The sequence below is a fragment of the Heterocephalus glaber genome, unplaced genomic scaffold (assembly GCF_053883595.1).
Source record: "Heterocephalus glaber isolate CG9 unplaced genomic scaffold, H.glaber_assembly_v1.0 deba00001429, whole genome shotgun sequence".
Classification (NCBI taxonomy): Eukaryota; Metazoa; Chordata; class Mammalia; order Rodentia; family Bathyergidae; genus Heterocephalus; species Heterocephalus glaber.
The window spans coordinates 9,670,906-9,689,530 of NW_028258294.1; the positions used below are offsets into that span (position 1 = coordinate 9,670,906).

An 18,625-nucleotide genomic window follows, 5' to 3' on the forward strand; every position below is an offset into this window, starting at 1 on the left:
CTCATTTACTTGAACATGTCCTATGAGCTAGCATGTGGTCTATTCTGGAGAATGACCCATGTGTAGCCAAAAAGAATGTGTATTCCGATTTTGTTTGACAGATAGTAGCTGGATACAAGGTCAACACTCAAAAAACAATAGCCTTCTTATACACAAATAACAGACTCACTGAGAGAGAAATTAGGGAAACAATTCCTTTTACAATAGCATCCAAAAAATGAAATATCTAGGAATCAATCTAACAAAGGAAGCAAAAGACCTCTACCCTGAAAACAACAGCACTCTGAAAAAAGAGATCGAAGAGGATTCAAGGAAATGGAAAGACATCCCTTGCTCCTGGGTAGGAAGAACCAATATAGTGAAAATGGCCATACTTCCAAAATTACTATATAGATTCAATGCAATGCCAATTGAAATTCCAACAACATACTTCACAGAACTAGGGAAAACAATCCAAAAATTCATTTGGAACTATAAGAGACCTAGTATAGCTAAAGCAATTCTAAGCAACAGAGACATGGCTAGAAGTATCACAATCCCCAATTTGAAACTATACTACAAAGCTACTGTGATAAAATCAGCATGGGGCTGGCAAAGGAACAGACCTGAGGATCAGTGGAATAGATCAGAAGATTCAGAAACAACTCCAGACATGCTCAGCCACCTCATCTTTGACAAAGGAGCCAACCACCATCATTGGAGGAAAGATAGCCTATTTAATAAATGGTGTTGGAAAAACTGGATCTCAACCTGCCAAAGCTTAAAACTAGACCCATACCTATGACCATGCACTAAACTAAGATCGAAGTGGATTAAAGATATAAATATTAAGACAGAAACACTAAACTTGCTGGAAGATAAGTTAGGTAGAACTCTTGAAGACATTGGCATAGCAAAAGGCTTCATGAACAAAACCTCAGCAGCACAGGAACTAGCAGAAAGAATCAACAACTGGGATCTCATCTTATTAAAAAACTTCCGCACTGCAAAAGAAACCACCAACAGAGCTTACAGACAACCTACAATATGGGAAAAAAATTTTAGCAGCTGTACCTCAGACAACGGATTACTATCTAGAATATATAAAGAATTGAAAAAAATCAGACCCCCCAAATTCAAAGGCCCAATTCAAAAAATGGGCATCGGAAATGAACAGACATTTCTCAGACAAAGAAGTAAAAGCAGCAAACAAATATGTGAAAAAACATTCAACATCACTCATCATTCAAGAGATGCAGATGAAAACAACACTGAGATTCCACCTCACCCCAGAAAGAATGGCTCCTATCAAGAAATCAACAAATAACAAATGCTGGAGGGGTTGTGGGGAGAAAGGAACCCTTCTCCATTACTGGTGGGAGTGTAGACTGGTGCAACCACTGTGGAAGTCAGTATGGAGATACCTCAAAGCACTAAGACTAGAGGTCCCATTTGACCCAGCTATTCCCCTGCTGGGTGTCTTCTCAAAAGAATTAAAAGAATCATACCACAGTGATATATGTGCACCCAAGTTTATAGCAGCACAGTTTGTAGCAGCTAAAGCTTGGAAGCAGCCCAAGTGCTCATCAACTGGAAGCTGGATAAAGAAAATGTGGTTTTTTCATAAAATGGAGTACTACTCAGCCATAAAGGATGAAAAACTAGAGTCATTTATAGCTAAATGGATGCACATCTAGGCCATACTCTTAAGTGAAATAAATAGGACACACATGTGTAAATACCAAATAGTTTCTCTAGTGTGAGAAACTGATAGTGTAAACAAGGGTTAAAATGATTAAAATGAATAATTGATCATTTGAAATAGGAAAAAAGGTCCAAAGATGAAGGAGTGAAGGGAGGGGAAGGGGAAAGGAAAAGAGGGAAAGGAAAAACTATGAGAAAAGAAAAAAAATGGAATTGAAATCTATGTAAATAGGGAAGGGTGGAGGGGGTGAAGGGCGCACAGGTAATGGGGAAAAAATAAGAACCAAGATATATCATGTACAGGTATAAACACCCAATGATAAATGTAAATGAACTGTATACCTAAAATGTATCAATAAAAGAACTAAAAACAAAAAAAAAATCTCCAGAATACGGACAATGAAATCAGTTTGGGTTATTTCATATACTTCAGATAAAAGAGTTATAGACTTGTGTGGTAACAGTAGATTAAAGTAGTGGCAGCAAATAAAGGTTTAAAAGTAAAAGAAAATTACAGAATTATATACACATCCATCCCATGTAGCTAACAAATTTTAAAGAAATAAAACAATATGCATAATGAGTTTCTTGTGAGACACTATACTAAGAGGACAAATCTAAACCTCACAGGAACTCTGATAGGTACTACCATTTATGAAGCAATGTCACAAAGCCCAGAGACATATTTTGCAAGATTCAAAATGAGACCTGACTATAAAGCCTATCCTTGTCATTTCTGTGTCACACATTTTTCTAATTAAACATCTCCCCAAAAGAAGCCAAAGTTTACTGTTTATCTTCCATGTGTCATATATGTAAAAGAGATCTTTATATATCATTCTTTCACCTCCAAAGTAAAAAAAGTTTTACTTATAGAGGAAATACATGACATTTAGTTTAAAACATACTTACCCTAACAACGTATTGATAAATTATCACAAGACTGACAGCCATGGAAACATTGGCAAGGAATGAAAGTACAAATAGATTCTTTAGCTCACGAATGAAGACCAAAAGAATTATAAATGGAAGAAAGCAAAGCATATATATCCTTAGGTCAACACTTCTTCTCTCGCATGGATTTGATGAATTGGTACTATTTGAAACAAATACTTTACTCTCCAGGAATCCTTCATGAATCTATGTAGAATTAACAGGGGAAGAAAGAAGGAGGGGGAAAAATCCATCAATTTATAATCAGCAAAGAGATGATACTAAGAAAATTATACTCTATACATTCTATGATAAATTCTTATGACATGCTTGATAATAGTATGTTGACATTTTTTCAAAATACTCTGGTTTCCTAGAAGCATATATGTCAAGTATAAGGATAACTAAGGTAGATAATGTTCTTTGCAAGATAATTTTTTTACTGTACTGTGAAAATAAAATTCAACAGAAAATTATGATAGGTTACTAATTTATTTTGAAGTTTTGTGACTGTCATGCTCATAATCCCTAAAAATACCTCAAAGATCTATTTCTGAGATCATCAAAACTGAAAGCACACTTACTTAGAATGGCTACTGGTTATTCTACTCCAGCTTACTTTCTTCAGTGTAGGAAATAACCACTATGCACCTCTCAGAAATGTACAGTAGAAAAGGTTAAATTTAAAAATCCATAACCTGTGCTTGCTTCGGCAGCACATATACTAAAAATCATAGCCTAATTAAAAATTTATATAAAACAACTGTTCATAAATTACCTTCCTTATTAATAATTACTAAGAACCATCTAAGTTGAGGCCTAACCTTATGTTACTCAGTAGGTAATTTCACTACAGCAGAAACTTCTACAAGATAAATGAACTTTGCCTTAAAACTTATTCATCTACTTTCATAACCCAATTTTTCAAATTTCAAGTTATAATTATTTAGGTTCCATATATTAAAAACTGTCTGATTCAATTAATAATACAATCCAGCTTACTAAAATAGAAACAAAATTATTGACAACTTCAGAAACAATCATAAAAATTTACGGTCCAGGCAAGTCGTTCTATAATTTAAATACCAATGAAGACATGTTTGCTCCCAAACACTGTACCTTCCATGAATACACTGTATTACCAAGTCTCCAAACACACAGCACTCTTAACAGATCCTATACTTGCAACAGTGGTGATTTTTTAGCACTTTCTATGGACCAGATACTGAACTACCTGCTTTATATAATAAATCCCACTTACTCCTCCAAATGGCTCTCCAAAGCGGGTTATAGTATTAATTTCAACTTAAACCTAAGGAAACTAAGGCTTAGAGGAGGGATAAATATATACATAATATAGAACCAGTGAGTAGTGGTTCTAAGATTCAAACTTCAGGCCTGAAACTTGTAAGAACTCCATGTTAACCTCACCAAAATACTGCAACCCAGAGTGGGGTGTTCTGCCCAAAAAGCCATCTGGCCTCCACTCTGACCTTTCTCTGAATGTAGTAAATATTGAGTAGACAACAAGATGGACTTTAAAACAAATCCTGATGTTGTTAGTAATCCAAATGTTGCTTTAATTTTTCACTAATAATCCATAATAAGCAATGTTATTTTCACTAGAAATATATAAATCATCTTAAATGGTGTAGGGAATTTACTAAATTTTTAAAATATATTGACAATTTATTAACTCATAATGGACTAATAAACTCTCAGGTTATACCATGCACCATTTAAGAAATGCATAGTACACCATTATCTTGTAACTGGCCATCAAAACTTTGTAATTTCTATAATTTGAAGTTGAGGCAAAATTGATAATTTATATCATGTCTTCTAAGAAGATATTTCATTGTTGACTCAATTTTCTCAGATTAGGTATTAATCAAACTTGAGCTCTGGCAAGAATTCCTGGCAAAAGAAAAGCAGTTATATAAACAAGTTTTTAAAGTGCTGTTTGAATTGGGTCATTAGGAATTCAAAATTAATTCTATCACAAATATCTAATATTTTTGCATTCTCTGACAGAAAGATGGCTATAAAAATTCTCAGGACTAAAAAATACAGTAAAAGAAAAATGCAGATACATACCTAGAGCAAGATTCAGGTAAACATTTGAGTCCTTTGGTGCCCTCTAGAGACAGAGATGGGCTATCTAATAGGACTTCCTATGGTCTCACATGTTTACCAAAATGTAAAACACTGGAATAAATATTATAAAATAAAATTACTAAATTCAGTTGTTTCCATTTAGAGCTCAAATTTACCAAAATCCACTACTTACTGATTTTTCAATGACTCAGTAATTTAATGGTTAAAATTCCCAAGGGCAGATTATGTTCTTCAGTAAAGCTAAATGCAGAATTGAAGTCATAATTCCCTATATTTGAATACTGTTTCATATTTTATAAAAGCTTGTACAAACATTTTATCAGCTGAGCCTCATAATAAGTCTATGAGGAAAAAGGGAAAATTTTGTTACTGTTTCTGTGATGTGTTTTATCATTGCTTTCAACTATTTCTTAAAGCCTGACCAAGCATCTTTTTCCATGTTGCTTGTTATGTCTCCAAAAGACTTTCATACTCTATCTATAGTGGGCATACTCTACCTCCCAGAAAGTCACTTTTTCTACTTCAGCTTTTGGGATATTTGCAAATGAATTAAACTTTTCTATTCAACTTTAAAAGAAGCTTATACTGTTTCATAGAAGAAAGTTATTCAAAGCTTTTAGACATTTATTTTCTCTACTTTTTCTACTCTTTATATCACACACACATACAACTAGACCATATCCTGCTCAATAATGAATAATTAAAAAATTGGGTGGTAACTGTGACAGAGAGACCTAGCTTTCAGCCTAATTCTACATGAGTTAGGATACATTACCATGTTTTGTGAAACTGCTTTATGAAATGAGCATATTACTTACTTTACAGAATGATGGTAAAGATTAAATGAAATATGTCACAGCTTATAAATATAAAATTATAAAGCATTATGAGCATTTCTAGATTCTTATAGAGCTTGTTGGTAATTCTCTTAGAAGATATTAGGAAAGATGAGTTACTACCATGATACACAGTCCTAGGAAGGTATTTTTCCGTCATATTCTATTCAATGACTGGTAAGATGATAGGTCTTATCAGTTCTTGACCATAAATAGCCGCAAAATGGATTAGGACTCCTAGGAATATGCAATTTAGAGTTAAATACTTGTAAAATCTAAGGAACACCACCTGGAAGAAGTAATGCTAATGAAAGCACTCACACTTTATTTTGATAAGCAAGAGTGTAAACAGAACTGTTAACTGTTGTGCTTTTCTATCTACTCCACATCTCTCATCTCTATGTGCTTTCACTAAAGTCTTTTGCTTGTTATTCTACAATGACAACATGTTTGAGGGAACATCTGTAAAGGAACAAAAGTGAATTACAGATTTTTCTTTCAGAAAATTAATTTCATGAGAACTTAATAATTTGTAAGTATCTGGAGAAAGAAAGGAGAAATAAATAGTTTGGAAGTCAGTTATTTGGAAAAATAAAACTAAAATGAGGCTGAGAAATTATATAATTTATTGGAACTTTCAGATGGAAATGAGTACCTACCAGCTAAAACTATCAGCAATCACAACACTCATCTCTTGACACTATTCCTTTTATAAGATTTGAAAAGAAATACAATGAAAGTGAGAAACCAAGATAAACTAATCATATACAGGCTAAAAGGAAAGAGTTGACAAAAAAAAACTGGTGAGAAAGATGTGTGAATAAAAATGGGAGCAAGGAAAGCAGGAAAGATACCAAAAATGGGGAAAATCAAACAGAAGAATTAAACTCAGTCAAAAAAGCTTTACTGAACACTTTTTCAATAAACCAGTTACACAGTAGATCTAAGAAACAGAGATGAAAAACAAAAAACAAATCCCTCTGAGTCTAGTGAGTTTACTTATCTTTCAATCCAATAACCATATTAGGTCCCTATAAACCAGGCACTCTTAGAAGCTAGTTTACAGTGGTGAACACAACAGATATAATGGTCCTTTACCTCATCAGACTTGCAATATACTGATGAAAATTAACTTGTAAACTAGCTTGAATATAGTAATCCAGGCTATTTTTACAAATGTTATAGAAAGTAGGAGAAAAACATCAATAAATTCTAGCAAGAGATAAAGAAATTAAGGGACAGTTGAGGAAGGCTTCCAGAGCAGTTAACACTAAAGCTAAGTTTGGATTTGCCAGATACAAACACAACTTTTATAGAGGATAAGATATGGCACACTGGACAAAACACTGATCATGAAATCCAAGCTCTAATTATTAACTGAAACCCTGTGAGAGAATCCCCTTATTTCTATAGAGTGTGACGAGCTCTTTCAACATTGAAAATCTAAACTTGTAACTCAAAAAGTAGTAATATACAGGGGTGGCTAAATCATGAGTTAGAGAACTGTAGCCTGCAGACAACCTAACACGTATTTTTAAAAATAAAAATTTACTGGAATACAATCATATTTATTTGCTTACATGTTATTGTCTATGGCTGAGATAACAGTTGCAACAGAGACCATATGGTCCGCAAAGCAGGAAATACCTATTTTATGATCCGTTATAGAAAGTATTTGCCAATTCTTGGTATTAATAAAAAATAAAACATGCTTTATATTTAGAAAAGAGAGTGAAATATAGATTTATATATAAAGTTCTTTAGAAAACATGTATTTATCATAATTTTGCATTAAAATACCTACAAGACAATTCTATGTTGTACTATGTATAATGCTTACTGCACTATATACATTTGGATAATTAATGTTATTGACTAAAATAATGATTAAAGAAAAGCAAGGGCTAACAAAGAAACACTAATATCAATCATAAAGAAATGACCCTTGGTTTTGTTTTGATAGAAATTTTTATTGCAGGCATTTGTATGTTTGTTCTAACAGACTGATTTCTAAACCAAGGCTTCAAATCATTTCTTCAAAAGCAAACCTTCATAATATGGAAAAATTACAAAAAACTACACATTTTAAAACAATATCATTTTAACAATGGAATAATTGTTGAATTTTAGCAATGAATGCTCACTTTTTTAACCTCATTTTTAGGCTACTGGTTAAAACCACATATAAATAAACCATGTTGCCAGGGATTTAGCTCAGTGGTTCCACCACCTGCCTCACAAGCACAAGGTCCTGAGTTCGATCCCCAGTACCAAACAAAACAAAACAAACAAAAGCAACCAAAAAAAATACATGTATGCATACATACATATATACATATGTAAAACATCAATGTAAAGAACATGCTTCCAAATTATCTATGAATATGCTTTTGAGATCTAAATTTGAAGTAACAAAAACATAAGATGTCATGTGCAGAGCTGCAAGAACAGGCATTACAGATATTATGACAAGACAGTAATAGCAGAAATCAAACTTGCAAAAGAGAAGAGTATGGCAAACCTGTACAAGATCATTACAAGAGGAATATATTTTCATATTCAATAATGGCTTTCACATAAGAAATATGATGCTGTACATCACAGGGCATTAGAAGAAAATGACTTTACTAACTGGATAAAAATACTCACTTGTTTCACATTTTCAGCTAAGAAAACAATATAAACACTGCAGAATCCCAACTGCGTTATCACCAGAAAAAAGTCAACCACAGTCCTGAAGGGAAATATTCACAAATAAGTATCAATAAAAGCTGGTGAAATATCAACATATTTCATTTCTTTTAAATGTTTTAAAACATCTTATAGTATAATTTATTATTTTTTACTTCTTTAAATAAAAATATTTAGAAATTTTATCTCCTATAAAGATTATGCATTTATGATCAGTATGTCACTAGAATTATTATAGAGCAAAATAATGCTCCATTAAGTTAAAAGACCAAGACTTTTACATCATTACCTTTTTCTGAAATTAAACAGTTTAAGGATATCTGCTTATAAGACTTTGTGAAAAATATTTCATTTAAATTGATCCCATCTTTACTATCTCTCAATATATTTTTCAGATCAACCCAGTGTATTTTCCAGCCCATTCCAGTTTCATGTTATTTTCAAATATGAAGAGCATATTCCCTACTAATAATACAGAATGACAGAGGATTAGGGCAATGGCCCTAAATCATGCCACAAGAGATCTCTTCAGTAGCTTTTCTCTCTAATTATTTTTTAGTGAGATGCTCAAGAAAATTTCAGCTACATAAAATGGTGAAAAATAGGTAATAAATATCACCGGACACATCAAAGTGACATTATTTGAATATGGCAGTACATACAAGTTACATATTTGCCTACATGTTGTTAATATACATCCTATGCTTCTGTGTTTAGGTATGGAAACAATGAGTGAGTACTTTAGCACGCACTTTCTAATTCATTATAGAGTTGTTTGACCATAAGTGTCAATAACATGGGTCTTCAAAATCTATAGACCCTCTTCCCTTTTGAAACTGGAAGGGTTCTGCCTCTTTTCATTCTTGCTATTACTACCATTCTCCATGGTTGGGATCTTGTTTGTAAATTATCTTACTACTCTAAAATGAATTCAACTTTCTTTTATCTAATGAGTTACATGTTGGCATTTTAAGTATTTCCTTAATATCTTTTCATTCCTCTTTCCATGTCCCACCACCAATCATTCTAGTCACTTCTGTTCAAAAGCCATTCTTTACAGAGCAAGCAGACAAAGTTGCCTGCAGTCTGGGCAAAAGAAAAATAGAGTCTATGCAATAGGGTCTGGGATTAGGCCCCTACAGAGTTTGTTAGATTCTATTTCCTTCTTTCTACTCTGTTCATCAGGAACTCTGAGCCCTTCATAAATAAATTTAAATTTCTGAAAATTCCCAGTAAGGCCATCTTTAACTATAAACTACTACGCTAACACCGTCCTTTTTTTTCTTCTAATTCCCACTGCACACATCATCTGTATCATAGTTAGCACTTTCTTGATTGCTTATACTTATTTTTCTATTCCTGTGTTCATCAGGCTTAACTTCAACAGGTCCACTAATGAGACAGTTACATCTAAATAACAAAGCAATAAATTAAGCCTGCACTAAAAGACATAAAGACCTTAGATCTCTAATGAGCATGGAGCTAAAATACCACAACTTTATTTAAAATACAGTAATAAAGTTGCAACACTTTTCTTATTCTTTTATTTATTTTTCTTATTCTTTTTACTGAACATGACACTACGTCACTGATTGGTCATGTGCTTTATAAGTGTAATTTTATTTAATTTACTATAATACTCATTTGAAGTATTATTAGTTCATTTCATAATGAGAAATCTAAACCAAACTGATGAATAATTTGAGCTCCACAGTGAAAGAGAAAACTGAGACAGCTGAAGTTTGAACCTAAATCTAACTCTAACAGTTATCTGTTTGATTCTCTCATACCATTATCTTACTAAACTATTATTTATCACTATCTTATCATATCATTATTTATGTGTCTTATCAGATCAAAATACTTAAAAGTAATATAATTTCTACAACTAGATATTAGAAACAGAAAGTACTTAACCGTCCCCATGCTGCTTGCTTCTGAAGACAACTCCAAGGACTTACTTCCATAGCAAAACTTACAGTGTCACTATATCCTAATGTTGACTTTTTAAACCTGTAATTTAATGACATACATACATCAGAAAAAGAAAAATGTTAAGTTGGTCCATAAAATCATTCCCTGAAAAGAACATTAAATAAATGTTAATTAATAGATACAGGCTATATGTTAACAGATTCGTTTCCAAAATTTGAAGATCTATATACTTACTAAACATGCCTCGTGAAATTTTAAAACTATATCTGTCCTTTTCACCAGCCTATTAATTTTGATTTACTTTGTCAAATTTATCAAAATATAGAATTCAAAGCATCTAACATTTGTACTTTGCTGATCAAATACCTAAAATCATCAATTAAATTGTTCACATCTAAATTATTCCATTTTTAGAATTATTTAATATTACATCTATATGGGGCTCTACAATATACTTTCAAATAAAGTATCACATTTAATATTCAATGTAGCTCTATGAGACAGGTATCATTCCTCCATTTAATTCCTCTCTTTTCCACTTTTTTCAAGGGGATATTGTTATTTAAATATCATAAGTGATTTACCCAACTTTAAGAACATTTACTATCAAGAGTCAAGACTAGTCTACTAAAATAGGAAATATTAAATTTCTTCATTAAAATGTTGGTTTATGGTATAGTAAAAGCACTTCATGGTCAAAAACTAAAGAAAAAGTAATACATTATTTATTGAATATCTACAAACCCACACATCATTAAAGAACAGTGAAAGTACTATACCCAAAACCAAATTATTAGTAATAGAAGATCTTGGATTATTACTAGAAGTTGGATCTCCATTTCCTCTTCATCTTCCCTGATTTTTCCCATTTATACTAAATTTAAAAAACCCATTAGCTGGTCATGGTGATGCATGCCTGTAATCCCAGGACTTGGGAGGCTGAGGCAGGAGAATGGCCACATATTCAAGGCCAACCTGGACTACACAGTGAGACCCTGTCTCAAAACACCAAAAAAAGAAAAAAGAAAGAAAGAGCCCATTCTATTCTACTCATATGGTACCTTTGGTACACAGTCAGCGATCTACAGCCACAAGTTCCTCATTCATGGATTTAACCAACCACATATGGAAAATACATGAAAAAATGCATCTGTGCTAAGTATGTAGAGACTTTTTTCTTGTCGTTATTCCCTAAACAATAAAGTATAACAACTATTTGTACAGCATTTACATTGAATTAGATATTTCAAATAAATACATATGATTCAAAGTATATCAGAGGATTGCAGAAGATACATGCAAATACCATGTCATTTTACATGAAAGACTTGAGCTTTTGCAGATTTTGATATCTATAAGAATCCTGAAACCAATTCCCTAAGGATACACAAGGATGAGGATAAACAGAGTCTAATCACATTTAAATAATATGAAATGATACCCTTTTTCATATTCATTATCCTGGATTTGTCTATATAACAAATTAAAGAACTACAACTCATGTTCCAAAGCACAATATAAATTTAATACTATGATACTCTAAGTAAATACACAGCTTTAAAATAAAGACTTAACAAATCCACATTTACCTCTGACATAGAAAGTGACTGCAACGTACCAATATGTGCATACAGTGAACAGAAATAATTCCTATAAACACAAGGCTGATTGGTCCAAGCTGAGAAAAAGAAAATTTATGTATTAAATATTTAAGTTTAAAAAAAATAAGTAACTGTATAAGCAATGAGTCCACTTACTATTAATTTACACTGAAAAAAATTTGTTGGACAAAATGATTAAATGGTCATCTGAATAAGGGAAAATTAATAAATATGATGTAGAAGCTATATCAAATAGTGTTTAAGACAACCAGGTATGATTCTATGTTATCAAATTGGCTACTTAAATCTATGGATATAGATCATAAATAAGCAGCATAGTAGGATAGAGTAGAACATTATATTTAGCATATGACTGCAGGTCTCTATTTAGTGTCCTACCATCATAATTACTTATAATTATACATCATTACCTAAAAGAGTAAAAAGCACAATCTTGAACTAGGATTTAGTCCATCTAATTCTACAGAATGCTTGAGAACTTATTTATAGTATCAGAAACTATGCTTAGAAAATAATTATTTTAAAAAGTGGTACATTTAAAATTTCAAATATTTATTTACTGTAATTAAAGCAATGCCTGGATTACTGAGTTACAACCAAACTTTTACCAAAGCTTACTTTTATAATCAGAAATTTTTAATTATCCTAAATTACATCAGGCAAAACAATAAAACTCAGAGAAAGGTGAAAGTTAAAGCTATTTTTTCCAAAGCTAATCTATTTTATAAAGTTAAATATAATTTTGTCGTGTTATGAAGGAATTCTCCCCATCAAGGCTCTCTATGATTATAATAACTATCTCTAATAATGTTTTAAATGTTTGTTTTTAGAAGATGTTTACTCCGTATCTTAACTATCTTTTTCAACCTGAAAACTGCATATCTCATTCTGAGTCTAAAAAAACTAATAATCTGAGTCTTAAAAAATACAAAAAAATCTTCTCTTAAATATATTTGTTACTATGAGTACATTGCTTAAAATCAAGTAAGACATAATCAAAATTGAAAAAAATCAAATACTATGTAAGATCTGGGTTTTCATTGTTGGTGGTTAAATATTACAAATATGTAATTAAGTAGAAATGAAAATAGTAATTCTCATGTTTTGTTATACTAGAATACTGGTCTACTAGGAGATATTTATAATATTTCACATAATTTTATCAATACAACAGGTAAGTGATCATCTAAATGTCACTCAACCAAGTTATATTTGAAGAGGTTATATTTTGGCTTATAGTAATTTTTGCAAGTCTTACCACTATGCCTGCATTTTTTATTGCCAATGGAAGTCCTAACAGGCCGGTTCCAATATTTCCCTTAAGAAGATGCATAAGAGTTTGCACAAATCTGAAAAGTAAAAGTTGTAAGAATTAAATATTTTAGACCATGATTTTACTATTACAAGGGAACTAAAAATTATTGTAGGCAGCAACCAAATAATATTTCCATTCTACCATTACACTTGGTTTAAGTCCTATCTTTGCTACTTAAAAGGGCTATAGGCATTGTAGAGATTAAATGAGATATTTAAGTGAAAGTGCCTTTTCACACAGCAGTGATTTTAAAAAAAGAAATGGATTTTTCAAGTTCCCTAAGGAGTTAACCTAAGAATACTTTCTAGGAAGCAATGAAAGAGGTCTTGACCAAAACAAAGTAAATTAAAACTAGGAGAAGGAAAACAAAATTCAAACTTAGGGAAAAAAAATGTTTGCTAAAGTATTTTTTCAGTTTATAATTTTTGTTGATCAGATATGTTACTTTGCTTAATCACTAAATTACTATTAGAGTAAGAACATGTAAAGTCAAAATTAAAAAATTAAATATTCCACTGTTTTCTTACAACTTTTATTCTGCTCACTCTGCAAAACATGTTTACTACATATCATATGTCTAGTTTCTAATCATTTCAGAAGCCATTTCTCTTAACATTCCTATTCCTCTCAATCAGATCTTAACTTCTTTCAGGATCCACAGCAATTAATATGTATTATCACTGTAATAGTTCCTGTACAATGCTTTGTTATGTAAGTGTATTTCTTTCTTGCAAATAAACTATAAACTCCTGGAAGGTAGGGACTATATCTTATTCATCTTTTTATTTTCTAAAGTATGACATAAAATGCCTTGCCTGTAGAAGATTACAGGAAATATACTGAAAGAAAAGAAAACAAACATAATCCTCAACACTTACGAAATACCCTCTTGGTCATCAAGTTGGTAATGCTTCTGAACAGGCAGAAGCTCTGCCTCATGTTCTTCATCAGATGACCCATCAAAATTCTGCTCATTTATCAAGGGCCTCATTACATCCATATCTGTAAAGAAGAAAAACAAAGTCCTTCAATATTGTTTTTATAATCAGGGAAAAAAAAGCTGTGTAAATGAATTTACCATATAGGATATGCCAGTTTAGCTATCTTTGCTAACTCTACCCTGAATAACTTAGCTATCTTAATTCCTCCTGTTATGGTATAACAGGGACAGGCCTAAGATAGAGTCAGCTAAATACAAAGAAAACAGCCAACGAGGTTAAGACCTAATTCAAGCAGCTAGCTAAGCTTAGAAATGTAAAAGAATATACAAGAGGAAACAATAAAAATTAAAATAAGAGTGAAGAAAAGGATCTTCCTCCCAGGAAAAAGGTATGCTAAAGTAGTGGACAGCTTCTCCCTAACCTCCAAACTGGACCTGGAAAACCTTAGAAATGCACAGTAACCGGTTTCCTTTGAGGACTCAGTTTCCCGTAAACTAGCTAAATAACTAATTTCCTTTAAACCCTTTATCCACAAAGCCACCTGTTTAAAACGAGTCCCCATGTTCTGTTTATCTATATAAGGTCAAGATGAAAGCATACTGGCATTTTCTACTTCCAAAAATCCTTCAAAGAGGGCATCTACCAGAAGTTTTTTTTTCATCTTATTTCCAATAAACACTCTCCTAACTTTCCCCTTTTGTCTGTGATTTTATTCTTCAATTTTGCGAGACAAAAAGCTCCAGTTTATACAAAATTAACTTCTGCAATTAAAAAGAAACAACTAGACCTATTTGCTGGATATTGTCTGGGTTGTGCAGTAAAAAGTGAAAAGGTTAAGTACTCAATGCAAAACTCTTTCAGATTGGTCCACATAAGGTTTATAGTAAGTGATCAAAGAATTACTGCATGAGAAATATAAAGAAAAAGTCAAATATGTTTCAAACTTATAGGAACACAATCCTGCTGGCTTGAACCATCAGTGGTACATGCACAACTGTCCCATCAGGCAGCCTGAACCACCAGTAGTTAGCTATTTAATATCAGATGACGGAATTCAAACCAGAGCTGTCCAGAAGCAAGAGTTATGAAATATGGCCCCATCGTGAACATGTTAAGTTAAATTTGCAAGAATTCTGTACTATAAAAAAAAATCTATTTCTTTAGAAACTTACTAATTTTCAACATTTTGTCACAACTTTTTCTCTCTCAAACCCATAGCATTTTTAATGAACCACACACATCATGCTCTGCTTCATTCTGCAGGATCCCTAATTTTCCCTGGTATGTTCTTCTCTCCCTTCAATGCCAGGAATCTAAGAGGCATCTCCATTGCTGTATTCATCTTCATTCTCAAGAAGCAATGTTTTTCCAAGGCTGTCCCTCAGTCCTTCTCACATTTAGAGTCCTTTCCTGTTCTCAGACCTATGAACTGCAAATTTCTGGACCTGGTCTCTGTTAAAATTTAACACTTCAGACTTTTTTTTAACACTTTTCTTTTTCTGCAGATTTCACTGAGCTTCCTCCAAATCTCAGGCTCCACGCTCCTCCGAAGAGAACCTAAAGTCTCCCCTGTACACTCCGCATGTTTAGAACAGCAACAGGAACTCTATGGCAATTTGTTGTTTCTTCCTCTACTTATAGATAATTTTAAGTTTCTGGTATCCTTGGTCTCCTGGTAATGCTAAAAGAGTAAGCTCATGAATGATCTACTTGTGCTCCTCATTGAATTTATAGGTTTGGGGGAGGATATGTTTAGAAATTGGGATTTAGGTAGTTAAAACTGGCCCAATGCCAACTGGAATTCACTTTTTATAAAATTTACTTTCTATAAAAGTAAAGTGATGCTTTATAACACTGAAAAAATGATTTAAACAGCCTATTCTTAAATCATTTCTTTCTCCAATACTGTAACTCATATAGAGATTAAAATTCATTAAATTATCAAAAGTTCAAAATGATGGCATCCAAATTAATAAGTTTAATATTAATCTCAAAGTGCCTAAAGGATTGTAGTCTAAAATTAAGGTGTTGGGAGGTTTGTTCCTTCTGAGGCCTGGGAGAAATGCTCTGTTCCAGGCCTCTCTCCTTAACTTGGAGATGGCCATCTTCATGTTCATTCAGATTCCCACAAACAAGACAGTTGGGCTGTCAGTTACTCTTAATAAGCTTACACTGTTTAACAATTGTCTATTTAGCTTTGTTTAACAGTATAATCCCCTGTGGTTACACTTTTCCCTAGTTATTAAATTTATTATTTTTCCCAACGTTATACTGTCCAGGAAACATTAAACATAATTACTGAGAAAAATATTTTATACAGATATATTTATTTGCTTTAAATCCATTTTTATCCTTTATATTTGAAAATCTTAATAAAATGTAATTATTCCATGAAGTTTCTTTAACCATCTCACAATGAGATTACAGAGTTGATTTAAAAGTTGAAACTAAGAGAAAAATACTTCTTAACAATGTTAGGAATTTAAAAGGTACATAATTATATATTGTTTGGATTCTACCATTAAAGCAGAAGTATGCAATGTTCTGTATTATTAAGTTCTACCTATGTGCTTAAACTTTTAAAAGCAACCGAGAAAAATCTATAAGACTTTCCCTCCAAGTTCTAACCTACATTACTGAAGCAGCCTTACATGCTAAGAAATACATATTACTTTAAGTAAACTAAGAATAAAGTGATCAGGTTTTAAGACTATACATATTAGCTTGAATGATACAAGACAGTTCTCAGTTCTAAAAAATAAATTAAAAGACAGCCAACTAAAAATATCTGGAAAATATCTATGTGCTCAAGAAGATGCATCTTTAAGTAGTAGAATATCTATTAATAAATAGAGTCAATAAGTCATTCGTAACTTTTAGAAGCTCCAGGTAATACATATTTATTACATGATTTATTTCCTTGGGAAATATTCTAGAGGTAAAACTGTGGGTAAAAGTATATGTACATTTTAAGGGCAGATGTATTACCCAGCTCTCACCAACAATGCATGAGAAAACCCATTTCTTCACAATTTCACTGGGACAAGCTGTTAATGAACCAGACATGTACGTTAATGATTCAGACATGTATGTGGGTTCGGTCATTGAGCCTAAAATTACTATATCTCCATAAAAGGGATAATAATAGGAACTGCCTCACAAAATTGTTGTTAGGATTAAAGGAGATGATGCATAAGCAATGCACTTAGCACCCTGCTTGGACACAGTAAACATTCAATAAAATATTAAATTTACTGCTTCTACGATTATTATGACTTGAAAGAAATCAATTGCAAAATGCCCTGAACAATGTCACAGGAACATCTGCCTATCAGTTACTTATAATAAGGCGTTTTTTAAAAAATTCAAACTCTTTTTTGAAGAATATGTTTAATCTTCAGCACAGAATGTAAAATATGCCTAACTACAGTGCATGTAACTGGGAAGACAACCATTGTACCTCTCTGACCCTTCTGGTTTCTTTGTGACAGAGGCAAGCATAAACATTCCCAGCACTAAGAGAACAGTCCAGAGCAAAGTTGGTAAACAAACTCTGCCAAGAGAACTAGCTACAAGTCTCTGCTGTTCATTCTGGTCTGCACCTCCTGTTCATATGCCTGGGGCAGGAAGTGGTAAAATAAAAATTCATCTTCAGACGCCTTGCAGATAAACAGCAGTGCAGTGTTTGAAAAGCAGAACAATGACAACTTCCTTTAAGCATCATTGGAAAAAAAAAAAAACCAAACATGAGAGACATAGCATAGGCTCCCTCCTGCCTTTGACGTGTACACACAGCGCAACTCCCCACCCCCAACACACACAAACACACAAACACACACCCCCACACACACACACGCCCATTTGACACCCTTTAGGCCCCGCCTTTTCTCCTGTCCAACCTCTCTGGTCGGACAACCAGTTCCTGTGCGGGCCTTAAGCCAGGCGTCAATCAGCAACCACGCCTCGATTCACGCATAGGTCTCAAGGAGGTATTTTGCTGGGTTGAAATTCAAGCCCGAGAGAGAGAGAGAGAACACGACCCACAAATCTCCCTATCCTGCCTGAAGGAACTCGAACCCGGATGCCTGGGCCGCATCCGACTCCTCGGGCCGACCCGAGTCCCCGCCCTCCCGCTCACAGCACCCACCGAGCTCCTCGAGCCCCGCCTCGTCGGCCGCCGCCGGCGCCGCTTCCATCGCTCTGGGGTCTCCAGGACGCCGCCGTCTTGGTGTCCGCTCCCCTGCCGCTGCGTGGCCGGCGTCAGACCGAAGTCTCCCCAGCCCCGGGAGACTCGCGCCCGACGCCCGGCTCCAGTCCCAGCGCTCCCCACCCGAGCACAAAGAGCATGCGCAGTGGGACGGACTGACGGACTGGATGGCGCGGGGGCGACAGGGGCCCACTCCGCGGATTCGGAGGGGCGAGAGGGGCGGCAGATCCGAGGACGGGAGTGACGCAGGGCTGGGGCTTGTCCGGAAAACTGCTGGACACCAGGAACTCTTACGTCTTAGACATAACTCAGGGTGGGAGGTGAGAGCTGGCTCAGACCAGGCC

General features: G+C 33.6%; 1 protein-coding gene across 2 annotated transcripts in view; it reads right to left on the bottom strand.

Moving 5' to 3' along the window:
- Slc36a4 (solute carrier family 36 member 4) overlaps window positions 1–18,406 on the bottom strand; it is a 39,448-nt gene extending 21,042 nt beyond the window's left edge. The window contains exons 1-7 of one of the 2 annotated variants that reach the window (XM_004838021.4): window positions 18,222–18,406; window positions 14,012–14,135; window positions 13,077–13,167; window positions 11,786–11,874; window positions 10,179–10,274; window positions 8,220–8,304; window positions 2,596–2,823 (exon numbers count right to left, since the gene is read on the bottom strand). In XM_004838021.4, the coding sequence (XP_004838078.1) occupies window positions 2,596–2,823; window positions 8,220–8,304; window positions 10,179–10,274; window positions 11,786–11,874; window positions 13,077–13,167; window positions 14,012–14,135; window positions 18,222–18,270 (762 nt within the window). In that variant the 5' untranslated portion in view covers window positions 18,271–18,406. Of the gene's footprint in view, window positions 1–2,595; window positions 2,824–8,219; window positions 8,305–10,178; window positions 10,275–11,785; window positions 11,875–13,076; window positions 13,168–14,011; window positions 14,136–18,221 lie in introns of those variants that run through there. The other variant, XM_021252545.2, reaches the window with a different exon arrangement.
- Window positions 18,407–18,625: the final 219 nt, after the last annotated feature.